The sequence below is a fragment of the Pongo pygmaeus genome, chromosome 10 (assembly GCF_028885625.2).
Source record: "Pongo pygmaeus isolate AG05252 chromosome 10, NHGRI_mPonPyg2-v2.0_pri, whole genome shotgun sequence".
Classification (NCBI taxonomy): Eukaryota; Metazoa; Chordata; class Mammalia; order Primates; family Hominidae; genus Pongo; species Pongo pygmaeus.
The window spans coordinates 55,509,065-55,537,037 of NC_072383.2; the positions used below are offsets into that span (position 1 = coordinate 55,509,065).

Sequence of the window (27,973 nt, forward strand, 5' to 3'; positions counted from 1 at the left end):
GGGTTTCGCTGTGTTGCGCAGGCTGCACTTGAACTCCTGGGAGATCAAGTTGAACTTGAACTCAGGAGATTCTCCTGCCTCAGCCTCCGGAGTAGCTGATACCACAGGTGCGTGCCACCGCGTCTGGCTGCCCGTATTATTTCTCTAGGATTTTTACTGGAGGTCATTTTACTGGAGGTCAACTGCAGGATCGTATAGGAAGGTTTTGACAAAATTTTCTGATTGCCCCAAAGCAATATGTATATATGAAAAGAGGTAAGCGTCTGTATAATAATTGTTGGTTTTGCAACAATCATTTAATAACTTTCACGGGCACTGCGCACGCTACCTATCTGCCTCAATACTCCGCCCGGCGGTGGGCAGGATATAATGCAAGAGACGTCTGAAAAAGCAATGAGATGCGCATGACTGCTGGGCGAAGACAGAGGGCAAACTTAAAAGGACCAAGCGCATAGACCACGCCTCTGAAATTGGGGAAGGTGAGAGGGGTTTGATCTTGTCGATGATTGGCTGGTCTCTGACCAATCACGGACAGCGATTGATATTTCTAATCGTCGTGATCCACCTCCCCGGGGCCTTGGAACCACGTTTACAAATAGGAATAGGGTAGGTGGGAGGGATAGAAAGTACAGCCAATAAAATCATGTGGCGCCGATGGGCGTGTTGAGGCCGCTGCCTGGCTTAGGGCGGAAACAGAGTCTGGATAAGAAGGGGAACGAAAGATGGCGGCGGAAACGCTGCTGTCCAGTTTGTCAGGACTGCTGCTTCTGGGACTCCTGTTACCCGCAAGTCTGACCGGCGGTGTCGGGAGCCTGAACCTGGAGGAGCTGAGTGAGATGCGTTATGGGATCGAGATCCTGCCATTGCCTGTCATGGGAGGGCAGGTGAGAGGCGTATAAGGGGCGAGGGTCCGGGCAGAAGAGGAAGCGGGTAAGAGATAGAGGAAGAAGGGCAGCTCAGGAGTCTGGGGCTGGAGCCTACGGGGAATCGGGAAGAGTAGGTATTGCTTTTAACGGTGACCCCTGGGGGTCGCAGACTGAGACCCATTATCTGGGGGCCAGGAATTGGGAGAGGTGGGACTTCCCTCTGTCAACCTTCAGGTCTCAGTTTATGATCAAAACACCCGGACTCCGCCCCCGTGGAGAAATGGGAGCACCGTCTCCCCTCACCCACTAAATACAGCTGGAGGGCTTGTAGCTTATTCTGTCTTCGACTGAGCTCTTCCCTAGGGTTTGAAGAGGGATTTCGTTGTTCTCCCTGATCTCAGCCTTTCTTTGCTTCCTTGCCCCCCGACCCTCCCTTCTTTCCCAGAGCCAATCTTCGGACGTGGTGATTGTCTCCTCTAAGTACAAACAGCGCTATGAGTGTCGCCTGCCAGCTGGAGCTATTCACTTCCAGCGTGAAAGGGAGGAGGAGACACCTGCTTACCAAGGGCCTGGGATCCCTGAGTTGTTGAGCCCAATGAGAGATGCTCCCTGCTTGCTGAAGGTGAAAGGGACTGGGTTAGATAGAATGAGGGCTTGGAAACTAGCAGTTCATCCGAGAACTGGAATCCAGTGAATGAGGCAGGATCTAGGGGACCTGTAGTGGTTAAGAAGACCACTGGAGGAGTAGACAGATTACATGGACAGGAAAGAAGCAAAGAATCCTGCAACCACTGATGACACTTTGCTGAATGTAGGAGCAGGTTAGGATAGAAGATCTCAGAAAAGGGCTAAAGCAAGATTGAGGGTCTGTGTGGGGTAGGAGGAGTACTTCCTTAAGCCTACCTGCTAAAGTCACCCCCTGCCCTATCACTCTGCTCCAGTATCCTATTTTATTTTCATCGTAGCACTTTTCATGATCTGAAATCATATTTACTGAATCGGTTTATTTATTTTCGGTCTGATTCCCCGCATTAGAATGTAAACTCCATGAGGTCAAAGAATTAATCTTGTTCACAGTTGTATTCCCAGTGGCCAGAACAGTGCAAGCAATGTTCAAGAAGTTCAATTAATATTTAATTTTGGGTTCTTCTATGTTTCTCTAATATGATTGCTTCAGGGATACCATAATTTCTTATCTTTATGGAGGGCACATAAGGATTTAAAAAATCTTTTAAAAGGGAGGAATGGAAAGACCACAAGTGGAAAACAGACTTTAGAGATATCTCTCCAAGTCACAGAAGGAAAGCAGCCCTCCCTCCTTACTGAAAGTCTGGAGAATTGACAGTGGAAGTGAAGGGAAGAGAATTGAGTGTGTAAGTAGATGAGAGGTTATGTGTCTTGGAGCCAGGAGACTCTGGTTCCAAGAAAAGACATCTGCACTCCATCCCCCTGATTGTTTATTTTTTAATTGTCAGACAAAGGACTGGTGGACATATGAATTCTGTTATGGACGCCACATCCAGCAATACCACATGGAAGGTAACTCACTCCTATATTTTCCTTAAGCCCTTAGCGTCATATCATGGAAGGTAACCTGCCTCCCCAGTTCCCTCCTCCTCCTCTTAAGAGTAACAGTGCTTCCCTGTGGCTTCTCTTGCAGATTCAGAGATCAAAGGTGAAGTCCTCTATCTTGGCTACTACCAATCGGCCTTCGACTGGGATGATGAAACAGCCAAGGTGGCAAGAGTGTGGGATTCGGGGAGAAAGGGTTCTGGCCACCGGCTAGAGCCCTGACAAGAAGGGGAGGGTCAAAATTAGCTGATCTGTTTCTTGGGGCTTGGTGGCCATTAGGACAAAGTTTCCTGGAGCCTGGGGGCACAGGCCATTCTTTTGTCTCTTTGGGGACGCAGTGCCATCCTTCCTCTTTGCTATCTTTCTCATGTCCCCCATTCCTGCCTCATGTCTTCTCCAGGCCTCCAAGCAGCATCGTCTTAAACGCTACCACAGCCAGACCTACGGCAATGGGTCCAAGTGCGACCTCAATGGGAGGCCCCGGGAGGCCGAGGTTCGGGTGAGTCTTGAGAGAGGGAAGTTGACACTCCCACAGGGACAGTTCAGATTCTAAGGGAAGAGGGTTGCATCTTATAGTCAGGGGGGTCCCTCCCAGACCCTAAATCCAAAGTTTAAAACATATTTCCAGCCGGACGCAGTCGCTCACACCTGTAATCCCAGCACTTTGGGAGGCCGAGGCAGGCAGATCACCTGAGGTCAGGAGTTCGAGACCAGCCTGACCAATATGGTGAAACCCCGTCTCTACTAAAAATACAAAAATTAGCCGGGCGTGGTAGCGGGTGCCTGTAGTCCCAGCTACTCGGGAGGCTGAGACAGGAGAATTGCTTGAACCCAGGAGGCGGACGTTGCAGTTAGCCGAGGTCGTGCCACTGTGCTCCAACCTGGGTGACAGAGCGAGACTCTCTCAAAAAAGATTTCCAGGCCGGGCATGGTGGCTCATGCCTGTAATCCCAGCACTAGATATCTCTCAAAACTCTCCTATGCTTTCCTATGGTCGGTACCTTCACTCTCGCCTGCATCCCTGTGAACAGCTTCTTTACAAGTGCTTCTCATCTAGTGGTCCTCAGCTGAGTGGAGGCAGGCAAATATAGAATGCAAAAAGTTCCTTAGGTGATTCTCATGTATTCACAAATATACACACCTGTAAAGAATTACATGACACCTGCCAGAGTTATCTTTCCGTAATGCAGATTTGTATCTGCAGTTGTGTGCTGGTAAGTGTTAGACCCCCAGATCTCTATGGATGTGGGAGGGAAGCCCTGATTTGTAATGTTTGCCAATGTCTGTGGTATAAATACTCCCATGATGCGCAAGTCAAATGATGTCAACTGTCTTGCAACGTTCTCCAAAACTTACCAGTTGGCTCCAACACACCTGTAAGTCTGCATCACTTCTCTGTTCAGTCCTGAAAAACCTTCAATGTTTCTGCCTTGCACAAAGGCTAAGATCCAAATGTTTCAGCACAGACCAGGGTGGTGGCAGTGGAGGTGATGGGAAGTAGTTGGATTCTGGATATATTTTGAAGGTAGAGCCAATGAGATTTGTTGATGGTTTGGATGTGGGATAAAATCATGGATTACTTCAAGATTTTTGGCTTGAGCAACTGGAATGATGGAATTGTAATTTACTGAAGTGCGAAGGAACAGGTTTGGGGGAAGAAATTAGGTTGGTTTTGGATATTGAAGGTTGAGGTACCTTTAGACATCCTAATGGTGATGTCCAGTTGACAGTTGGCTCTGTGGTTCTGGAATTCAGGGACAAGGTCTGGGATAGAGATACAAGTACTCATTGTATTTCTGCCACACTGGCCTTTTTCTGTCCTTCGAACCAGCGGGTCTCATTGTTCCCTCTGCCTGGAGCAGTCTCCTGCAGATCTTTGAATGATTGGCCCCATCCCCTCATTCAGGTTATATTCAAGTGACAACTCCCAGGGAACCTAACATAAGCAAACAGACACACACACACACACACATGCATGCACGCACACACGCACCCTGTTGCTCCTGTCCTGGTAAGCATCCACAGTGTTTTGCATTCTTTAAAGCATGTGTCATTACTTGAAATTATTGTATTTGTTTAAGTTTAATTTCTGTCTTCCCTCACTAAGATAAGCTCTGGGAAGGTGGGGATGATGTCTGTCTTGTTTTCTGCTGTATCCACAGCTCCTGGAACAGTGCTTCGCTCAAATAGGTACCTAGAAATTATTCATTGAATGAATGAAATGACTGACAAGCCAGTTCTAATGTCACCTTTCTTGATTAACCCAGAAAATTAGTTAGTTGTGTTCCTTCAGCACTTAATAATACAAGCATCCACATTCCTATATACCCACAAGCATCCACACACATATATAATCCGTTATAGCACTTACTTCATTGTATTCGTTATTCCTTTGGGTGTTTGTATCTTCAGTAGGCCAAGAACTGAGGTCAAGACTGCATAGCTTCCTCATATCTGGTGAACATATGCCTTGTGCCAAGCACTAATAGAAACTAGGAACAAAAAGGTGGATGAGACCTAGTCCTGCTCTCAGGAGATACGTTAAATGAACAGCCCCAACAAGCAGGATAAATGCTATGAGCAGTGAAATGCAGCCCGCAGGGGAGCACACAGTCGGGACAGAGTCCAGGGTGAAAAGGAGGCCTCTTGGGAAAAGTGACCTTTGGACTGACATTGGAGGATGAGGAGTTAGGCTAGCAGATGGAGAGGATGGTGGGGGGAATGAGAGGGCATTCCAAATGGAAGGTGCGCTGAGTGCAAAAGGCCTGGAGACGAGGCAATGGCTTATCCCAGGAACTGACAGATACTCACAGGGACTGAGGGGATAATCATGGGAAGAGGAGTGTAGGAGATGAGTCTGGGTGGTTGGTAGGGGACAGGTCATGAAGGGCTCTGTAGCTATGATGAGGAGTTTAGACAATCCAAGAGACAGTGGTTGGGGGAGGCAATGAGGTATTTGAAGCAGAATGATGACATATTCAGGTTTGGAATTGAAGGCCCACTCTAGCTGCTGGAGTATAGCAAAGATTGAGAGCTCACTTAGGCAGCTGCGGTAATCCAGGTATGAAATAAAAGTGGCCTGGGGATGAAGAAATGTGAATATTTAGAGAGAGATTTAGGGGGCAAAATCAACAGAGTAAGAAGGAGTCAAGAATGATTTCCAGGCTTTTGGCTTGTGCAGTTAGATAGAGGGTGATTCGTGTTCCTGAGATAGGTATAATGGGAAGAGGAGTAGGTATGGTGAAGGAAAATGGTGAGTCTGGCTTTGAATATGATTTTAGTGGCTGCTAGGCATTCAAGTAGAGATTTCCAAGGGGGCTGTGGATCTCTGGGTCTGGAGTTCAGCAGAGAGATCTGAATTGAACCCAGAGGTGGGGAGTCGTCCTTGTATCAGCCATAACTGAAGCCAAGGTATGGATGAAATCCCCCAAAGAAAACAGTATCTAATGAGAAAAGTGGGACGGAACTTCAAGGAAGCCATCACTAAGAGCATGGGAAGAAGAGGGTTTTGCCAGAAGAAAGGGCCAGAGAGGAGGCTGTGGTGACATGGAAACGAGGAAGGACATATTTGAAGGAGAAATTGGTCCATGGTGTTGGCTGTGCCTGAACCTTCAAGGAAGAGGAGGATTAAAAACTGCTTATAGGCAATCATAGTCATTATTACTTTAATAAAAGCAAAACATGTACATGGAAATAAAAAATTCAGACAGTAGAGAAGAAGAGAGCCAGATGGAAAGTATAAATTCTCTACTTCCAGGCACCCCTGACCAGTCCTTTGGTTGGACTTAATGATAGAGGTCATTGGTGATCTTTGCTGGGGCAATTTGAGCAGAGTGGTGAAGATGAGGTGTTGAGAAAAGTGGTGAAAAAGTGGAACTCTGCTGGGTGCGGTGGCTCATGCCTGTAATCCCAGCACTTTGGGAGGCCAAGGCAGGCAAATCACTTGAGGTCAGGAGTTCAAGAACACCCTGGCCAATATGGTGAAACCCCATGTCTACTAAAAATACAAAATTAGCTGGGTGTGGTGGTGGGCGCCTGTAATCCCAGCTACTCGGGAGGCGGAGGCAGGAGAATTGCTTGAACCCGGGAGGCGGAGGTCGCAGTGAGCTAATATCGTGCCATTGCACTCCAGCCTGGGTGACAGAGTGAGACTGTCTCAAAAAAAAAAAAAAGAAAAAAAAAGAAAAGAAAAGAAAAAAAAAAGAAAGTGGAAATCTTTGAAGAAGTTTGGATATGAAGGGGAGATAAAAGGTAAGCATTAGTGAGAGGTGCTGGGGGGTTGAGAGAGGGGGCATTCTGTGGTTGGTGTGTGTTTTAAGATGGAACAGACTAGAACATGTTGAAGGCTGTTGGGTGAATGTTAGTGGAGAGGAGGAGAGGGAGGTCAAGGTATAGTAGAGAGAATGTGAAAAGAATGTGGACAGGGCTGGGATGCAGAACCCTGGGAGAGCAATTTGCCTCAAAAGGAAGGTCTAGGGTCGTAACTGGAATGGTGTATTTGCTAGTGAGTCTGGAGGTTTTGGTGGCAGAAAGTTGAGGCCATTCCTGTCTGGTTGCTTCTAGTTTTCAGTTCTTATGCCACTTGCCTAGGTGATCAGGTAAAGCCCCTACTCCAGGGCAGGCACTGTGATGTGTTGCTGGCCTGATGCCTCCTAAATAGGAACAGCGTGCATGTTGTTTGTTAAAAGTGCAGTCTCTGTGGGGCTAGGGAACAACTGGTTAGCTATATGGAATTAAATAAATTCCTATTTATTGGTGTGTGTTTTAAGATGGAACAGACTAGAACATGTTGAAGGCTGTTGGGTGGATGTTAGTGGAGAGGAGGAGAGGGAGGTCAAGGTACAGTAGAAAAAGTGAGAAAAAAATGCAGACAGGGCTGGGATGCAGAACCCTGGGAGAACAATTTGCCTCAAAAGGAAAGTCTAGGGTAGTAGACCAACTCAGTTCTTATAAAGTAAGATTCTAGAGATACCAAAGATTTTTTTAAGTTATAAAACATACAATTATACAAAAAAATATGTCATAGAGACCCATAAATTCACTGCCAAGTTAAACAGATATTAATGTTTTGCCTGATTTGCTTCAGATCTCTGGTTTAAAAAAAGGAATAAAATGCTTGTGCTAATAGCTAAAGCTCACCTTCATATTTAGTCACTCTCCCTCCTCGCCAGAAACAACCACAACCCTCACTATGCTTGTTTTGTATTTTTATTACTGATATATATATTACAGACAATAGATAGTGTTTTGTGTTTTAAAATTATACATCAGGAGTATCAACTTGTTTTTTTCACTGATCAGTGTGTTTGCCATTCAATGGCATGACATGGAGCTCTGGCTGAGTGATTTTTTTTTTTTTTTTTTTTTTGAGACAGAGTCTCGCTCTGTCACCCAGGCTGGAGTACAGTAGTGCAATCTAGGCTCACTGCAACTTCGGCCTCCTGGGTTCAAGCAATTCTGCTGCCTCAGCCTCCTGACTGAGGACTATAGGCGCCCACCACCATGCCCAGCTAATTTTTGTATTTTTAGTAGGGAGGGGTTTCACCATGTTGGCCAGGCTGGTCTTGAACTCCTGACCTCAAGTGATCCACCCAACTCGGCCTCCCAAAGTGCTGGGATTACAGGTGTGAGCCACCGTGCCTGGCCTGGTTGAGTGATTTTAATGTCTGTATTGTGTTTCATTGCTTACTTACCCATTCCTCTGTTGATAAACAGTTGGGTTTCAACTCTAATGCCCTTATACACAGCACTGCAATGTAGGTCTTATTGTGAGTGTACAAGAATTTCTCCAGGGAAATACCTAGAAAGTAGAATCACTGGGTTACAGGAGTGTATGTTATTGGTGAATTCAATTTTTTGTTTGTTTTGTTTTGTTTTTTGAGATAGAGTTTCACTCTTGTTGCCCAGGCTGGAGTGCAATGGCGTGATCTTGGCTCACTGCAACCTCCACCTCCCAGGATCAAGTGATTGTCCTGCCTCAGCCTCCCGAGTAGCTGGGACTACAGACGCCCACCGCCATGTCCAGCTAATTTTTGTATTTTTAGTGGAGACGGGGTTTCACCATGTTGGCCAGGCTGGTCTGAAACTCCTTACGTTGTGATCCGTCTGCCTCGGCCTCCCAAAGTGCTGGGATTACAGGTGTGAGCCACCACGCCTGGCCCTCAATTTTTTTAATGATTGAAAAAATATATGACCTAAAAGTTATCATTCTAACAGTCTTTAAGTGTACAATTCAGTGGAAACATTCACAATGTTCTATCACCATCACTACTATTTCCAAAACTTTTTTCATCATCCCAAACAAAAATAACTCCTATTTCTCCGTCTCCCAGACTCTGTTCTACTTTCTGTCTGTATGAGTTTCCTGTTCTAGGTACTTCATATGAGTGCAATCATACAAGATTTGTCCTTTTGTGTCTGGCTTATTTCACTTAGCATGGTGTTTTCAAGGTTCATCCATGTTGTAGCATATATCAGAATTTTATTTCTTTTTATGGCTTAATCATGTTCCATTGTCTGTATATACATTTTGTTTACCTATTTGTCGATGGATGGACACTTGGGTTGTTTTCATCTTTTGGTTATTGTGAATAATCCTGCGATGAACATTGGTGTACAAGTATCTGTTTGAGTCCTGTTTTCAATTATTTTGGGTCTGTACCTAGGAGTAGAATGTGCCTTATGGTAATTCTAGGTTTAGTTTTTTGAGGAACTGCCAAACTGTTTTCCATAGCAGCTGCATCATTTTACTCTCCTAGTAGCAGTGCACAGGGTTCCAGTTTCTCCACACTACCTCCACCACTTATTTTCCTTTCTTTTGTTTTCTTTTTCTTTTTTTTTTCAGTAATAGCCATCTTAATCGATGTGAAGTAGTATCTCCTAGTGGTTTTTGATTTGCATTTCCCTCGTGATTAATGATGTTGAACATCTTTTCGTGTGCTTGGTGACCATTTGTATATCTTTTTTGGAGAAATGTCTATTCAAATCCTCTGCCCATTTTTGAATTGAGTTGGTTTTTGTTGGTGAGTTGTGAGAGTTCTTTATGTAATAAATTCTGAATATTAATCCCTTATCGGATCTATGATTTGTAAGTATTTTCTCCCATCCTGTGGTTGCCTTTTTACTATCTTTTGTTTGCTTTGTTTTTTGGAGACAGAGTTTCACTCTTGTTGCCCAGGCTGGAGTGCAATGGCGCGATCTCAGGTCACTGCAACCTCCGCCTCCCAGGTTCAAGCGATTCTCCTGCCTCAGCAGTGTCCTTTGGTGCACAAAAGCTTTTAATTTTGATTTCCAAGAGTTTTATAGTTTTAGCTCCTAAATTTAGGTCTTTGATTCATTTGAGATTAATTTTTTTTTCTTAGAGATGGGGGTCTCGTTATGTTGCCCAGGCTAGCCTCAAACTCCTGGGCTCAGGTAAGCTTCCTACTTCAGCTTCTGAGTAGCTGGGATTATAGGGGTGTGCCATTGTGCCCAGCTGCTGATTTTGAGTTAATTTTTGTATATGGTGTAATTTTTGCATATGGTCCAACTTCATTGTTTTGAATATGGATATCCAGTTTCCCTGGCACCATTTGTTGAAAAGACTGTCCTTTCCCCATGGAATATTCTTGGTATCCTTACTAAAAATCAATTGACCATATATATGAGGGTTTATTTCTGGCCTCTCTATTCTATTCCATTGGTAAATATGTCTGTCTTTTTGCCAGTATCACACTGTTTTGATTATAGTAGCTTTGTACTAAGATTTAAGTCAGGAAATGTGAGTCCTCTAACTTTGTTCTTTTTTTAAGATTGTTATGGATACTTGGGATCCCTGGAGATTCCATGTGAATTTTAAGATTTTTTTTTCTATAAAAAACACCATTGGATGCCTTTCATTTCTTTTTCATTCCTAATCACTCTAAAACTTCCAGTACTATGTTGAATAGAAATGAAAAGAATGGCTATCCTTGTCTTGTTCCTAATCTTAAGGGGGAAGCTTTCAATGTTTCACCATTGAGTATGACGTTAGCTGTGGGTTTTTCTTATATGGACTTTATCAATAACTGAAGACATTCCCTCCTATTCCTAGTTGATTGTTGTTTTACATGAAAAGGTTATTGAATTTATCAAGTCCGTTTTCTGCATCAGTTGAGATGATCATATGGGTTTTTCCCCTTCATTCTATTAATGTAGTGTATGACATTGATTTACCTATGTTGAACCATCCTTGCATTCTTGGAGTGAATCCAACATAAATCATGATGTATAATGCTTTTAATATGCTGCTGAATTTGGTTTGCTACCATTTAGTTGAGGAATTTTGCATCTGTATGTATAAAAGATATTAGTCACCGGGAGTGGTGGCTCACACCTGAAATCCCAGCACTTTGGGAGGCCAAGGCAGGTGGATCATCTGAGGTCAGGAGTTCGAGACCAGCCTGGCCAACATGGTGAAGCCTCATCTCTACTGAAAATACAAAAATTAAAAAAAAAAAAAATAATATATATATATATATATATTAGTCTATTGTTTTCTTGTAGTATTTTGTAGTAGTATTGTCTAGCTTTGATATTATGGTAATGCCAGCCTCACAGAATAAGTTAGGAAGGCATTCTTTATAAATTTCAGATTTAATTATTTGTCACCTACATTCTATCTATACTTTGTCCTCTTGTTTTGTTTATAGTGTCTTAAATGAATTTTAATTTAAAAAATTTAAATTCCAATATAGTCAAACTTATCGGTCTTTTTCTTTATACTTTGTACATCTTATGTCTTTTATTTAATCCTTTCTTATTTGCTATTCATCTATTTTTTCAGGTTTCTAAAAAAGTAGAAAAGTGTGAATAGAGTTTCTATACTTTGGACTACAATTCAGTAAAAATTTATCTTAATGTATGTTATAAGGTTAGGACCTAGATACACCTATTTTCCACAGTTGCCCCAGCACTGTTTATTGAATAGTCCATACATTCCTCTCTGATTTGTAATGCCTCCTCAGTTATTTACCAAGTTCTCAAATAAATGTGCATTTTCTTCTTGGCTTCTCTTTTGTTCCAGTAGTCTATCTATTCCTATGTCATTACCACATTGTTTTAATTACTATAGCTTTTTCATAAATCTTGGTATCTGGTAGGATATACTCCCCTTTATTCTTCAAAACTGTTGGGGCTATCATTGGCCGAGTTCTATTAAAACTCCTTTTGGGGATTTTGGTTGGAATTTAATTTTAGACTGATTTGGAGATAATTGATACTTTATAATATGAAGTCTTCACACACTGTGAACATGTTTGTTTCCATTTACTTGTTGTCCTATATTTTAGTAAAGTTTTAATTTTCTCTAAAAATTCTTCTACATCTTAGGTGAAATTAGTCTTAGATACCTTATTGTTTTTATTTTTGTCTTGTTTGTGTATGCATATATTTCAAACATACAGGACCTTATAGTTTTAGATGCTATTTTAAGTGGCATCTTTTACAAATTTCATTTTCTTTATTATTATTATTTTTTGAGATGGGGTCTTGCTCTGTCATCAAGGCTGGGGTGCAATCTTGGCTCACTGCAGCCTCTGCCTCCCAGGTTCAAGTGATTCTCTGCCTCAACCTCCTGAGTAGCTGGGATTACAGGTGCGTACCACCACGCCCAGCTAATTATTGTAATTTTTGTAGAGAGGGGGTTTCATCATATTGGCCAGGCTAGTCTCAAACTCCTGGCCTCATGTGATCCACCGTCGGCCTACTAAAGTGCTGGGATTACAGGCATGAGCCACTGTGCCTGGCCAAAAATTCCGTTTTCTGATTGTTGCTGGTACATGGTCACATTATTGGTTTTACATATTGATCTTATACTCAGCAACTTTTTTTTGAACTCTTTCATTTTTAGTAGTTCACAAATTCTTGTGGATTTTCTGTATAGATAATTATGTCATCTGCAAGAGAAACAGTTTTGGTTTCTTCCTTTCTAAATCTTATACATTTCATTTTTCTTATACCTCGAGTGCAACAGAAGTGGCAATGATGGGCATCCTTGACTTGTTTCTGACTTTAAAGGGGATGCTCCTGAAGTTTCACTGTTAGCATGATGTTTTCCTGCAGGCTTTTTGCAGATACCTTTTATCAGGTATGTGAAGTTCCATTCTGTACCTAGACTGCTGGATAGTTTCACCATGTATAGGTGTGGAAGTTTAACATATGCTTATTCTGTGTCTATTGAGATAGTCATATGGTTTTTTTAATATTAAAAGTGTTAAATTAATTTATTTTCTAGGTTTTTTTATTTTCATTTCTGGGATAATCCATAGTCATGAAATTTTTTTTTTTTATACATTGCTATATTCAGTATCCTGATAGTATAATTAACTTTTATAACTATTTTCATAAGTGAATTGGTCTATAATTTTCTGTTCTTGTACTTACCTTGTTTTTGTATAAAGTTGCATTCACTTCACAAAATATCTTGAGGAGCTTCCCTCTTTTTCTGCTCTGTGGAGCAGTTTGCTAAGATAGAGATTATTCTTCAAAGGTTAGGTAGGGTCAGGTGTGGTGGCTCATGCCTGTAATCCCAACACTTTGGGAGGCCAAGGCAGGAAGATTGCTTGAGCCTAGGAGCCCAGCCTGAGCAACATAGTGGGACTCCTGCCTCTCAAAAAAAAACGTTTTAAATTAGCCTGATGTGGTGGTGTACACCTGTAGTCCCAGTTACTTGGGAGGCTAAAGCAGGAGGATTGCTTGAGTTGGAGAGGTTGAGGCTGTTAGGAGCTGTTATCACACCACTGGACTCCAGCCTGGGTGACAGAGCATGACTCTCTGAAAAAAAATAAAATAAAATAAGGTTAGATAAAATAAATCCTCCCCATCCCCACAATATGCTACAAAACCGGTATATTGTGGGGATGGTTGTTGCTACTGATTTAATTTATTTAAAGATTGTAAGGTTTTTTCGGTTTGCTGCATCATGAAGCTTTAATAAAGTATAATTTCATGGGCCATTATTCTTTTGTCTAAATTTTCAAATGTATTAGTATAAAATTACAGGGTTTTTTTGTTTTTTAATAACCTCTTTTTGTAAATATGTCCTCTTTTGCATTCCTAATATTGACTTTGCCTTTTCTCTTTTTTCTTGATCTATGTTGCCAGAGGCTTGTCTACTTTATTAGTCCAATAACCACCTTTTGGTTTTGTTTATCCTCTCTGTTGTCCATTTAGTATTTCACTAACATCGTATTAGTCCATTCTCACATTGTTATAAAGAAATACCTGTGACTGGGCAATTTATAAAGAAAAGAGGTTTAATTGTCTCACAGTTGTGCTGGCCATACAGGAAGCATAGCAGCCTCTACTGCTGGGGAGGATTTGGGAAGCTTCCAATCATGGTGAAAGGCAAGTGGGGAGCCAGAGTCTCACATGGCAGAAGCAGGAGCAAAAGAGAGAGGGGGGACATGCCAAAACCAGATCTCTTGAGAACTCACTCACTGTCACGAGAAAGCACCAAGGGGATGGTGCTTTATGTGCCACTATGCCTGGCTAATTTTTGTATTTTTAGTAGAGACGGGGTTTCTTCATGTTGGTCAGGCTGGTCTCGAACTCCTGACCTCAGGTGATCCGCCTGCCTCGGCTTCCCAAAGTGCTGGGATTACAGGCGTGAGCCACCGTGTCCTGCCACATGTTTGTTATTTTATCTTTGTTATTTCCTTCATTTTCCTTTCTTTGTGTTATTCTGATTCAACTTGAATTTTTTTTAACATTAAAAAATTCTGGCCAGGCATGGTAGCTCATGCCCTATAATCCTAGCATTTTGGGAGGCCAAGGTGGGAGGATCACTTGAGGCTAGGAGTTTGAGACCAGCCTAGGCAACACAGTGAGACCCTGTCTCTATGGGGAAAAAAAAAGAATTAGCCAGGTGTGGTGGCATGTGCCTGTGGTCCCAGCTACTTGGGAGGCTGAGTTGGGAGGATCTCTTCAACCCAGGAGGTCAAGGCTACAATGAGCTATGAACACACCACTGCACTCCAGCTTGGTGACAGAGCAAGACATCATCTCAAATTTTTTAAATAAAAAATTCTATATTAAATCTTCTGAATAGGCATCATCACATTCACATAACTCAACTATAGAAATGCTTAAAAGGTATAAGAAAAGTATTAACACATCTTGTCCCTCATTAGCCTCTTTCCATCCTTAAAGAAAGGTAACCATTGTTAATTTCTTTATATACTCTGAGATTTTTTTAAATGCACATATAAGCATATATCTTTGCACTCTTTCCAAATCAATATATATATAAAACCTTACTTGGGCCAGGTGTGGTGGCTCATGCCTGTAATCCTAGCACTTTGGGAAGTGGAGGCAGGAGGATTGCTTGAGGCCAGTAGTTTGAGACCAGCCTAGCCAACGTAGTGAGATCCCATCTCTACAAAAAAATATTTAGCCAGGTGTGGTAGTGTGTGCCTGTGGTCCCAGCTGCTCAGGAGGCTGATAAGGGAGGATCTTTTCAGCCCAGGAGGTCAAGGTTGCAGTGAGCTGTTGTCATACCATTGCACTCCAGCCTGAGCAACAGAGTGACACTGTCTCAAAAAAAAAAAAAAAAGTCATCCTTATTCCTGCATATAGTTTCTGTTATTCTGTTATATAGCTGTATCATTGTTTATCTAAATAGTTCCCTGTTGATAGACATTTAGCTTGCTTTAAATCTTTTATTAACACACAAGTGCTGCAGTGAATAATCTTGTACTTAGAGAGGATGTGTAAATTGAGTTCCTGGAAGTAAGTTTGTGTAGTTTTGCTATGTGCTGCAGTAAGTTTGTGTAATTTTGCTATGTGCTGCCAAATCACTCTGCTTAGGTAAATTACTTTCCCTCCAACAATGTATGGGAATGCTGATTTCCCTATAGCTATGCCAACCCGGTATATTTTTAAACTTTTGGATTTTGGCCAATCATCAGCTAGGCATCAGAGAAAGAATGATTTCTTAGTGTGGTTTTAATTTGCATTTCTCTTAAGAAAAAAAATGTCTAATTTTACTCATTTAAGGGTTGTCTCTACTCCCTTCTTTACTCTTTTCTTTCAGCTATCCAAATTCTTTGCTCATTTTCCTAATGGCTTGCTGGTCTTTTTCTTGTCAATTTATAAGAACTCTATATAGTAGAGATATGATCCTTTTGTCTGTGATGTGAGTTGCAAATATTTTCATAACTTCTTCAGCGAAATGCTTTTCAATCTGTCTTCTCTCTTAATTACACACTTAAAGCTCTACATTTCACTCTGAGTACTATTTTGGTTGCATCCCTCAAATTTTAATATGTGGTGTTTTCATTTTCATTATGGTTTCTACGTGCTTCTGAACTTATTTAGAATTATGCTTAATATATTTCTAAACAAATGTGTTTTGCTTTGTTGTTTTTATATGATTGCTATTGGTTTCTAATTTTATGCCATTGTGTCAGTGATTCTTTTGGTGATTGTTGAGACTTTCTTTTTGATGAATTTTTAAAAAATTGTATGTTTGTGCTTGAAAGCATGTCCTTTCTCCAATTAAGCAATTCAAGATGCTCACTGTGTTGTTCAGATTTTCTACAATTTTATGTTGAGTTGACTAGTGATCGTATAAAGAACTCTGTTAATATTCCCACTGTGATGGTGGATTTGGCAATTTTGTTAATTTTTTATTTATATGTTTTAAGGCTATGTTTAATTTTGAAATTAAATAATTTATAGGTTTTCTAATGTTGCACCAACTTTGCATTCCTGAAATGAACCGAATGTGGTCATATATATTATCCCTGACGATCCCTTTTTTTTTTATTATTGTTATTACTTTGTTTTTAAGACAGAGTCTCACTGTGTCACCCAGGCTGGAGTGCAGTGGCATGATCTCGGCTCACTGCAACCTCCGCCTCCCAGGTTCAAGAGATTCTCGTGCGTCAGCCTCCCAAGTAGCTGGAATTACAGGCGTGCGCCACCATGCCCAGCTAATTTTTGTATTTTTAGTAGAGATGGGGTTTCGCCATGTTGGCCAGGCTGGTCTCAAACTCCTGACCTCAAGTGATCCACTCGCCTTGGCCTTCTGAAGTGCTGGGATTACAGGCGTGAGCCACCCGCACCTGGCTGCGGGTAGATTTTTAACTACTGATTCATTTTCTGAAGTAGTTTTAGGAATATTCAAAGTTTTCTATTTCTACTTGGGACAGTTTAAGTAAGTTTTCTTTTCAGGAGTTCATTTCATCTGACTTTTAAGATTTATTGGCATAAAGTTCATTGTATTCTTCTATCTTTTTAATCTCTGTGGCATCTGTAATTAGGTTCCTCTTTTCATTCCTCATGGGTTATTTTTGCATCACTCATTCGTTACTGGTCAGTCACATCAAAGGTTAGTCAGTTTTACTAGTTTTTTCAAAGAAACAACTTTTGGCTCTGTTGAGCTTCTCTATTGTATTTGTTTTGTATTAATTTCTACTCTAATCTTTATTTTCCTTCCTTCTACTTTTCTGGGTTTATTTTGCTGTTTGTTCAACTTCTTGAAATGAATGCCTAGCTCATTCATTTTCAGCTTTTCCTCTTTTATATCTCATAAATTTGTCTCCAACTATCTATATATCTCTCACAAGTTTTTAATGGCTATTTTAAATTCCTTATCTAATTATTAAATAGATAATACTTTCCCATGATACAAAACCCAGAAAGTATTATTTAAAAGGTATGTAATGAAATATTTCCTGGCTGGGCATGGTGGCTCATGCCTGTAATCCCAGCACTTTGGGAGGCCGAGGCAGGCGGACCACCTGAGGTCAGGAGTTCAAGACCAGCTTGGCCAACATGGTGAAACCCTGTCTGTACTAAAAATACAAAAATTACGGGGTGTGGTAGGGCATGTCTGTAGTCCCAGCTACTCAGGAGGCTGAGGCAGGAGAATCGCTTGAATCCGGGAGGCAGAGGTTGCAGTGAGCCGAGATCACGCCACTATGCTCCAGTCTGGGCGACTGAGCAAGACTCTATCTCAAAAAAAAAAAAAAAAAGAGAGAAATATTTCCCTCCCATACTTGTTTCTCATCTGCTCATTTCCCATTCTCTCCCCGCCATCCCTCCTCCAGCCCCACAGGTTATCCCTGGTCTTAGTTTTGCATGTATCCTTCCAGCCTTTTTGTGTGATTACAAACAATTATTAATGGAGATTCTTATTTCCTTTCCCCTTTATTTATAAACAATATATAGTAAATTAAACACACTGTTCTATACCTTGCTTTTATTTCCCTTGACAATAAACCTTAGAGATCTTTCAATGGCAGTACATCTTTTTTTTTTTTTTTTTTTTTTTTTTGAGACGGAGTCTTGCTCTGTTACCCAGGCTGGAGTGCAGTGGCACGATCTCTGCTCACTGCAACCTCCACCTCCTGGGTTCAAGGGATTCACCTGCCTCAGCCTCCCAAGTAGCTGGGACTACAGGTATGCGCCACCACACCCAGCTAATTTTTGTATTGTTAGTAGAGACGGAGTTTCACCATGTTGACCAGGATGGCCTTGATCTCTTGACCTCGTGATCTACCCACCTTGGCCTCCCAAAGTGCTAGGATTACAGACATGAGCCACCATGCCTGGCCCTTTTTTGTTTTTATAGCTGCATAAAATTCCATTGTGTGTTCCATCGTTTTATCACCATTATTCTACTGGTTGAAATAGTTCCCCCCCCCAATTCTTTTGTTATCACAAATGATTATTACATTGTACATATATGCATGTGTAAATATATCTTACATATAATTGGGCTGGGCACAGTGGCTAATGCCAATATTCCCAACACTTTGGGAGGCTGAGGAGAGAGGATCACTTGAGCCCAGGAGTTTGAGACCAGCCTGGGCAACAGAGCAAGACCCTGCATCTATTAAAAAAGAAAAAAAAGAAAGTAAGCAAAAAAAGCATAATTGCCAGGTGCAAGTTATGGATATTTAAAGATTGTCTTTTTTGAAACTTTTTATTACAGAAACTTAAAAACATATATAAACTTCCTACAAAGGTGTATCTGTGGTTCCCTGTCTTTGGACACATAGGATGGTATTCCTGTTCTCTATTTCATTTATTTTTGTCCTAGTCTATATTCTTTCCCTCTGCTGGCTCTTGGTTTAGTGTGTTCTTCTTTTTCTAGTTTCTTAAGATAGAAGGGTAGATTATGGAGTCAAGATTTTGTTTTTAAAAAATTGATGTTTATAGCTATGAATTTCCCCCTAAGCACTACTTCAGCTGCATCCTATAAGTTTGGATATGTTATGTCTTCATTTTCATTCATTTTTGAGGTATTTTATAGTTTTCTTTTGTTTTTTTCCTTTAACTCATTGGTTACTTAATGAGTATCCTTGTTTAATTTCTACATATTTCTGAATTTCCAAATTTTTTTCCTTATTCATTTCTAATTTTATTCCATATGGTCAGAGAACACACTTTGTGTGACTTAAATTCTTAATTCTTTGAACATATTTATTAATATAACAGCTACTTTTAAGTCTTTGTGAGATCCAACATCTGGGACCTCTCACGGGTGGTTTCTGTTGCCTACATATTTTCCTATATATGTTTCATACTTTACTGTTTCTGCGTGTTTCATAATTGTTGTCGAAAACCAGACATTTTAGATAGTATGTTGTAGTAACTCCAGATAGAAATTCCTGCCCTCCACCCTATGGCTTTTGTTTGTTCATTTGTTCAGTGACTTGGCTGGACTACTTGCATTCAGTCTCTTTCCCTCACAACATGAAGCCTCTAGTGTCTCTTCTCAGAGTGCACGGTCTTGGCCCTGCACACAGCCACACTAGATGACAGTGGTTTCAGCAGGCTTTTTGACTGTTTCTTTCATAAATTTGTTAAGCCATCTGCCTCTGCTGGTATCACCCCCAGCTGTTAGGCTCCATTCATTGCCAACTAATTGCTTTATTGTTTTTGACATGTGGGGCATAAGTTGTTCCATAGTTTAGTCCAGTTAATTGTGGGCCCCTTTGTCGGGCTAGTTTTTGAGGGCAATATGTAGGTTTTTTCTGAGTCCAGGACGGCTCTCAGTTGCCCTTTCCCTGGTTCTCTCTGTTAAACTAGCTGTCCGAAGGTTTAGCCTGTTGCTATCATGGAGCGATCAGCCTTTTAATTGCCTCCTGCCAAAATCTCTACATTTTTGAAGTGCCTATAGGCTTGAATTTCCCCATACTCTGTTTCATATTAAGTCAGGTCCTTTGGAGAATGTTTTGGAGCTCTATATTCTTACAGACTGCCTCTCCCCCTGGGCAAAATCCCCGAGGCCCTGCTCTGGAGCTGGGGTCAGGAACAATGGCTTGCTTCACTTGGAAGGACATTCCTGCTTTATGAGCAGGGAGCTAGGCAGGGATGACGGCCTCTCCTCTCTCGGTTTGCATCTCCTTTTGTGAAACCTCCACTCTCTGAGCAAGCTTCAGTGAGGGCAATCAGGGCCCCGATACTTTTGTCCCACTGCACTTGAGGTAAAGCCTCTGCCCTGTGGGTGGGGCTGAGTGGAGGAAGGGAGCCCTTGATCTTTTTCAGGAATTTAGTTGCTGTATCTTGGAGCTGGTGGCCCTCCTGGTAAAATACCATATACCATATCTCATGACTGGATGTTGAGAGAATAGGAAGTCCCTCCCCCTCCACCGCCCCACCTCACTTGTTTTTTTTTTTTTTTAACTACGCTCACCTGCTGGAGTGGAGCTTTTGTCTAACTGAGCTGTGGGGTAGGGGTTTGGGGCATAGATTGAGGGAGCAGGTCATGGTTCAAGTGCTGCAAATTCTCACTATTCAAGATTTAGTAGCTGGGCATGGTGGCTCACACCTGTAATCCCAGCACTTTAGGTGGGCGGATTGCTTGAGCCCTGGAAAGCCTGGACAACATAGCAGGACCCTGTCTAAAAAATTTGTAAAAATTAGTTGGATATGGTGGCACACACCTGTAGTCCTACCTTGGGAGGTTGAAGTGGGAAGATTGCTTGAACCTAGGAGGTTGAGGCTTCAGTGAGCTGTGATCATGCCACTGCACTCCAGCCTGGGTGACACAGTGAGACCCTGTCTGAAAAAAAAAAGATTTAGTAGATTTTCTTGAGTAAACATTTCCTTATTTGTTATATGTCCTTAGGAAAATTTCCAAAGAGTTTAAATGCTTTGTGTATTTTTGTTTGTTTGTTTGTTTGTTTGTATTGAGACAGTTTTGCTCTTGTTGCCCAGGCTGGAGTGCAATGGCATGATCTCGGCTCACCGCAACCTCGGCCTCCCAGGTTCAAGCGATTCTGCCTCAGCCTCCCGAGTAGCTGGGATTACGGGCATGCGCCACAAGGCTGGCTAATTTTGTATTTTTAGTAGAGACGGGGTTTCTCCATGTTGGTCAGGCTGGTCTCGAATTCCTGACCTCAGGTGATCCACCTGCCTTGGCCACCCAAAGTGCTGGGATTACAGGTGTGAGCCACTGCGCCCAGCCATGCTTTGTGTTTTTAAATTTTCATCAGTAACGGAGTTTCCCTGTGGAGTGTGCGAAGTCCCTCATGCTGCCATTTCAGAAGTAGGACCTCTCCCACTTTTTGTTTGTTTTTGAGACAAGGTCTTGCTTTCCACACAGGTTGGAATACAGTGGCATGATCATAGCTCACTGTAACTTTGAACTCCTGGGCTTAAGGGATCTTCCTGCCTCAGTCTCCCAAGTCACTAAGACTACAGGTGCACACCACCACACCTGGCTAATTTTTAAAAATTTTTTGTGGAGATGAGTCTCACTATGTTGCCAAAGCTGGTCTTGAATTTTTGGCATCAAGCCATCCTCCTGCCTTGGCCTCCCAAAGTGTTGGGATTACAGGTGTGAACCACCAGCCTCTCTTACTTTTAATAGTTATTTTAGAAATTAGAATATTGCATGCTTAATTTATCAAAGGCCAGTCAATATCTTTACCCTCTTTCTGAATAATATAAGAATCTTAGAATTGTTTGAAGTTTTTTACCATATGCACATATATAAAAAATACATATTTATACACAAATATATATACACTTTTAAAAAAATACAGGCCAGGCCTCGTGGCTCATGCCTGTAACCCCAGCACTTTGGGAGGCCAAGGTGGGTGGATCACCTGAGGTCAGGAGTTCAAGACCAGCTGGGCTAACATGGTGAAACCCCATTTCTACAAAAATACAAAAATTAGCCAGGCATGATGGCAGGTGCCTGTAATCCCAGCTACTCGGGAGGCTGAGGCCGGAGAATCGCTTGAACCCAGGAGGCGGAGGTTGCAGTGAGCTGAGATCATGCCATTGCACTCCAGCCTGGATGAGACTCCATCTCAAAAAAAAAAAAAAATAATAATAATAATAATACATATATAAAGCAAATAAAAGTATATATATACACACACAATATTTATACAAAACAAGAATATGAAACACAAATTGGTTACCTACAGTTAAGCTGCCTGAATTCAGTTCCTGTTTTTACCACTTAAAAGCTGGTCAGCCTGAACAAGTGCCTTGACTGCATCACACCTGTTTCTTGAGGCACGAAGTTGAGATACCAATATTGCCTCACTGGGTCTTTGTGATAAGTGAGCCAATTCATGTAAAGTGCCATATGCACAGTGCATGCACAATGCTTGACAGATAATCAGTGCTTAGTAAAAGACACCTGCTCTAATAACTAAAGCAAATTATTGTTGGTGATTAAGTGTATTCACCCTTTCTGTCCTGGCAGTTCCTCTGTGACGAGGGTACAGGTATCTCTGGGGACTACATCGATCGTGTGGACGAGCCCTTGTCCTGTTCTTATGTGCTGACCATTCGCACTCCTCGGCTCTGCCCCCACCCTCTCCTCCGGCCCCCACCCAGTGCTGCACCCCAGGCCATCCTCTGTCACCCTTCCCTACAGCCTGAGGAGTACATGGCCTATGTTCAGAGGCAAGCCGGTGAGTAATTAGAGAAGGAGGAGAAGACGGGGAGATACGGGGGCAGGGGGTGGCAAAAGATCAAGTATTGAATAGTCAGAGGAATGTGTTCCTGGCCTGCTTGCATGCTGTTTCTCAGTAGACTCAAAGCAGTATGGAGATAAAATCATAGAGGAGCTGCAAGATCTAGGCCCCCAAGTGTGGAGTGAGACCAAGTCTGGGGTGGCACCCCAAAAGATGGCAGGTAGGACCTTGTTTCACCTGTTCCGTGAAACTCACTTCCATTTCTTCCCTTCCCCTGATGTTACTGTCCTGACTGGTGGGGTGGGGTGGGGTGGAAAAGTACCATGGGCCCTCCTCCCTTGGTGATAGAGGAGGGGAAGGGACCCCATCCTATTTGCTTCCTTCTGTCTCACCCCTCCTGTCAGATCAATCTCTCCCTGTTCTCTGTACCCTAGGTGCAAGCCTGACCAAGGATGACAGTAAGGACTCAGATTTCTGGAAGATGCTTAATGAGCCAGAGGACCAGGCCCCAGGAGGGGAGGAGGTGCAGGCTGAGGTGAGACCAGCTGCCTCAGAGGAGCAGGATGGGGATGGGGAGGGTCACTGCAGCTGGGGCCATTGTGAGGCGACCTACATCTACCTAGGGATGCAAGGATATCCCCAGAACCTTTGCCTTCATAGTATGGAGAGCATGAACAGGCTTTCATACTTGACTCTCACCTTTTCTCCTCGTCAGGAACAGGACCCAAGCCCTGAGGCAGCAGATTCAGCTTCAGGTGCTCCCAATGGTGAGTGAACCTTCCACGTCTCCTTTACTGAATATATTTTAGGATTGGCAGGGGTAGGGATGGAGGGGAGACCTAAGCACTGGGAGGGAGGTTGGGTAGCCAGGCCAGCAGCAAATTCATTTTTATAGGAGTTAATACTCTTTGTAGACAGCACTGCTATTTTAGCAAGGTGGCAGAACACAGTGGCTCCACCACTTGGTGACTTTGTAATTCACTTAACCTCAATTTTCTTACCCATAAAATGAGGGTAATAACCCCTACCTTAGAGAGTTGCACGGGATTAAATGAGAATGCATCCATAATTCATAGTAGAAGGCCTGGAACTGAATAAACTAAATGGTTAATATTTGTGGAAAGAGGAGAAGGGTTCCAGGGAAGACAAGCCTTTAGCCCCGGGATCTCCTCTGTAGTCCTAAAAGCTAGAGTGACTGCCAGAAGGGCCTCAGAAGTGCATGGAAGAGTGGGGACTTAGCAGCTTGTTAGCATCCATCTCTCCTACCAGAGAGTCCACCTTAGGACGGTGCTCTCTGCAGGCAAATGTTTGCCCTTGTCTCACTGTCAAGCAGGTAAATCCTAGAGGCAGGGACCATGTCCTTCCTTGGTCTCTCATTACCTGTCCTTAGGAATCCAGAGAGAATTTAGGAGTGCAGTAGCGCACACCTGTAATCCTAGTTACTTGGAAGGCTGATGCAGAAAGATTGCTTGAGCCCAGGAGTTCAAGATCATCTTGGGCAACAGTAACACACCATGTTGAAAAAGAGCTGGGCATGGTGGCTCATGCCTATAATACCAGCACTTTGGGAGGCTGAGGCAGGTGGATCACCTGAGGTCAAGAGTTCAAGACAAACCTGGCCAACATGGTGAAACCCCATCTCTACTAAAAATACAAAAATTAGCTGGGCATGGTGGCAGGTGCCTGTAATCCCAGCTACTTGGGAGGCTGAGGCAGGAGAATCTCTTGAACCCGGGAGGCAGAGGTTGCAGTGAGCAGAGATTGCACCACTGCGCTCCAGCTTGGGTGACAGTGCAAGACTCCATCTCAAAAAAAAAAAAAAAAAAAGAATTTAAACACAACAGAACAGGTTCATGATTATTATTCTTTCATCTCAGATTTTCAGAACAATGTGCAGGTCAAAGTCATTCGAAGCCCTGCGGATTTGATTCGATTCATAGAGGAGCTGAAAGGTGGAACAAAAAAGGTATAGGCCGTGCTTAGGGAATGGGTAGAACCCACCTCCCAACTGCTAGCATTTGAAAAACTACCCTGACCTGGGACTCAACTCCTGGGTCCCCCAGTACCACACACCTGCTACTGTTTGTCTGCCCCCGACCATGTGTCTCTGTTGAAACCCCAACTGTCTTTCTCCCCACCCCCTACCCACCCAGGGGAAGCCAAATATAGGCCAAGAGGAGCAGCCTGTGGATGATGCCGCAGAAGTCCCTCAGAGGGAACCAGAGGAGAAGGAAAGGGGTGATCCAGAACGGCAGAGAGAGATGGAAGAAGAGGAGGAGGAGGATGAGGATGAAGATGAAGATGAGGATGAACGGCAGTTACTGGGAGAATTTGAGAAGGAACTGGAAGGGATCCTGCTTCCGTCAGACCGAGACCGGCTCCGTTCGGAGGTGAAGGCTGGCATGGAGCGGGAACTGGAGAACATCATCCAGGAGGCAAGCCCAGCTCTTCCTCCTGTTGCTTCCACAGCCACCTGGTCCCGTGGAGCAGGACAGGCTGACGGGCTAAAAGAAACAGAGGGCACAGCACAGGGCAAGGACGGGGCACTTGGAAGTGGTAGCTGTTTCCCTAATTAATCGGGGCTGTTGGGGAAGGGGGACCAGAGAGAGGGGCAAGACTTAAATATCAGACTCTCTGGCCAGGCGCGGTGGCTCATGCCTGTAATCCCAGCACTCTTGGAGGCTGAGGCGAGTGGATCACCTGAGGTCAGTAGTTCAAGACTAGCCTGGCCAACATGGTGAAACCCTCTCTACTAAAAATGCAAAAAAATTGGCCAGGCGTGGCAGTGGGCACTTGTAATCCCAGCTCCTCGGAAGGCTGAGGCAAGAGAATCGCTTGAACCCGGGAGGCGGAGGTTGCAGTAAGCCGAGATGGCACCACTGTACTCCAGCCTGGGTGATAAGCAAAACTCCATTTCAAAATATCAGACTCTCCTACAGAGCCCAGCCCGCTGGCTGCCTCCACGCCCCAGACCCTTGACTCACTCTCTTCTCTTGGGTATTCCAGACAGAGAAAGAGCTGGACCCAGATGGGCTGAAGAAGGAGTCAGAGCGGGATCGGGCAATGCTGGCTCTGACATCCACTCTCAACAAACTCATCAAAAGACTGGAGGAAAAACAGAGTCCAGAGCTGGTGAAGAAGCACAAGAAAAAGACGGTTGTCCCCAAAAAACCTCCCCCATCACCCCAACCTACAGGTGAGAGCAGTCAGACAAGAAGAGTAGCCCAGTCCGTTGTTTTCATCCCTCAGCTGGTCCTGTTCCCAGAGGGGACCCTGTTCCTTCCCTTCTGAGGGTGCTCATTCTCTCCCCACTTTCTGGAACACTGTCCTCACTTGCGCCTGCTTCCCACCACCGTCATCCCTTTGTGTGCTTACCTCCTATTCATCCCTCTGGGAAGCAGCGTTTAGAGCATATCTGCTTGTTTTCTGGTTTGCTCCTGTACACCCAGTGCCTATCACTCTGCCTGGCACACAATGGATGATCAGTAGGTAGTAATTGAATGCTTGTGAGTCTATATGCTGAAAACCACTTTAGGACTTTGCACCGAGAGAGGCCCCAGCTGTCAGGGCATGAATAGGAGAGCCCAGCTGCACATGAGCCAATAGCCTGGATAGACTTTAAATTATTTCTTCTTCTTGCATCCCCTTGTGTCCATTTCATAGGGTCCTATGGGTGTGGACATCAGATATTCTAAACGGAATGTTCCAGTTTCAAACCTTCCATTCCCACTCTCTATAAACATTGAAATGTCTTTAAAGTCCCAACATACGGAGGAGGAGACCACACTTTTCCAACCTGCTTCTTCAAACAAAACTTTGTTGGTGCAGGTGGCCTGCTTTTGGCTTCAGAAAACATTTGTTTTCCTTTAGGTGATGGGCAGAATTATTGGGTAGGATGGGAAGATGGAAGGCTGCAATTGGTGGAGGGAGCTCTACAGGCTGAATTTGGTGGGGGCGGGGCACACATTTTTTTGAGCCCTGGCTCATATACATGTTGAGATGGAAGAGCTGCCAAAGCCAATTGATGTTTTAGGGGGAGATGACCCCCACACCCCTAACCCTGGAGTCACGCCTCTGCTTTGTGTTTCCCTGTGTGTCTCCCCCTCTAAGAGGAGGATCCTGAGCACAGAGTCCGGGTCCGGGTCACCAAGCTCCGTCTCGGAGGCCCTAATCAGGATCTGACTGTCCTCGAGATGAAACGGGAAAACCCACAGCTGAAACAAATCGAGGGGCTGGTGAAGGAGCTGCTGGAGAGGGAGGGACTCACAGCTGCAGGTGGGCCCTGGAGGGCGGCTGGACCCAGCGCTGTCGGAAGGGCAAGCTGCCGGAAGTGGAGGGGCTGGGACCAGTGGGGCAGGGGTCCTGCCCTGAGGCTCCCAGCCATCCTCTCCTCTCACTGCATACTGCTCCTTTCCAGGGAAAATTGAGATCAAAATTGTCCGCCCATGGGCTGAAGGGACTGAAGAGGGTGCACGTTGGCTAACTGATGAGGACACGAGAAACCTCAAGGAGATCTTCTTCAATATCTTGGTAAGAGGCTTCTACCCCCGAGTCCTGGCCCCCAGCCCTCCTGTCCCCAGCCCACCTGGAGTGGAGGTGCAGGCTTGCCCCAGCCACGCCATTGCTGAGCTTCCATTTCCTGATCTGTAAGACAAGGCTGGGGTTCCAGTGGCTCAGAGTGCTGCCATGCAGGAAGAGCCCCTCAGGACATGGGTGTCCTCATTCCCTGCCTTCCCCCAGCTGCCTGGCCCAGGACTTCCCTGGGCTCAACGGCCAGTAGCTCCAGCCCACCTCTACCCTCTCCTACCAGGTGCCGGGAGCCGAAGAGGCCCAGAAGGAACGCCAGCGGCAGAAAGAGCTGGAAAGCAATTACCGCCGGGTGTGGGGCTCTCCAGGTGGGGAGGGCACAGGGGACCTGGACGAATTTGACTTCTGAGACCAACACTGCACTTGATCCTTCACGGAATCCAGACTCTTCCTGGACTGGCCTGCCTCCTCCCCACCTCCCCACCCTGGAACCCCTGAGGGCCAAACAGCAGAGTGGAGCTGAGCTGTGGACCTCTCTCGGGCAACTCTGGGGGTGTGGGGGCCCTGGGTGAATGCTGCTGCCCCTGTTGGCAGCCACCTTGAGACCTCACCGGGCCTGTGATGTTTGCTCTCCTGAACTCTCACTCAATTCTCTTCCTCTCCTCTGGGGGCTTTTCCTGTTATTGTCCCCTAACGGTAGGATATTCCCTGCTGCCTACCTGGAGATTTGGTAGGATCTTTTGAGTGGAGGTGGGTAGAGAGAGAAAGGAGGGCAGGACACTTAGCAAGCAGGCCCCCACCTGCCCTTAGTGCTGTCTGGACTCGCTTTACCCTCTTCTATTGAATTGCCTTGGGATTTCCTTCTCCCTTTCCCTGCCCACCCTGTCCCCTACAATTTGTGCTTCTGGTTTGAGGAGGCTTCACCTCTGTTGCTGAGGAATTGATAGAATGCTGCCCATCACCTCCAGCACAATCCCAGTGAAAAAGGTCTGAAGCACCCACCATGTTCTTGAACAATCAGGTTTCTAAATAAAGAACTGGACCATCAATCCATCAACCTTTTTTGTGGGGTGGGGGTTCCAGCAGGGAGGAGGCTCAGTG

General features: G+C 44.1%; 1 protein-coding gene across 8 annotated transcripts; it reads left to right on the forward strand.

Annotated features, from left to right (window-relative positions):
- The first annotated feature begins 473 nt into the window (after positions 1-473).
- OS9 (OS9 endoplasmic reticulum lectin) lies at positions 474-27,921 on the forward strand. 8 transcript variants are annotated; one of them, XM_054442331.2, is made up of 15 exons: positions 474-884; positions 1,312-1,488; positions 2,342-2,405; positions 2,527-2,603; positions 2,839-2,937; positions 22,132-22,342; positions 22,464-22,565; positions 22,780-22,880; positions 23,061-23,112; positions 24,223-24,311; positions 24,499-24,780; positions 25,352-25,541; positions 26,456-26,620; positions 26,763-26,875; positions 27,156-27,921. In XM_054442331.2, exons 1-15 carry the CDS (start codon positions 723-725, stop codon positions 27,279-27,281), a joined length of 2,010 nt encoding a protein of 669 aa, XP_054298306.1. In that variant the 5' UTR covers positions 474-722; the 3' UTR covers positions 27,282-27,921. The 8 variants fall into 8 exon arrangements, with proteins under 8 accessions (XP_054298306.1, XP_054298305.1, XP_054298308.1 ...); XM_054442330.2 differs by having other exon boundaries at positions 545-884; positions 22,461-22,565; XM_063647055.1 differs by having other exon boundaries at positions 579-884; positions 24,499-24,735.
- The last annotated feature ends 52 nt before the right edge of the window (positions 27,922-27,973 follow it).

Bases quoted from the DNA above. Each gene is read 5' to 3' on its own strand.
- OS9 (XM_054442330.2), top strand. From the start codon at position 723: ATGGCGGCGGAAACGCTGCTGTCCAGTTTGTCAGGACTGCTGCTTCTG. The intron at 22,566-22,779 runs GTAGGACCTTGT...TCTGTACCCTAG, and splicing joins GGCACCCCAAAAGATGGCAG to GTGCAAGCCTGACCAAGGAT. The intron at 24,781-25,351 runs GCAAGCCCAGCT...TGGGTATTCCAG, and splicing joins TGGAGAACATCATCCAGGAG to ACAGAGAAAGAGCTGGACCC.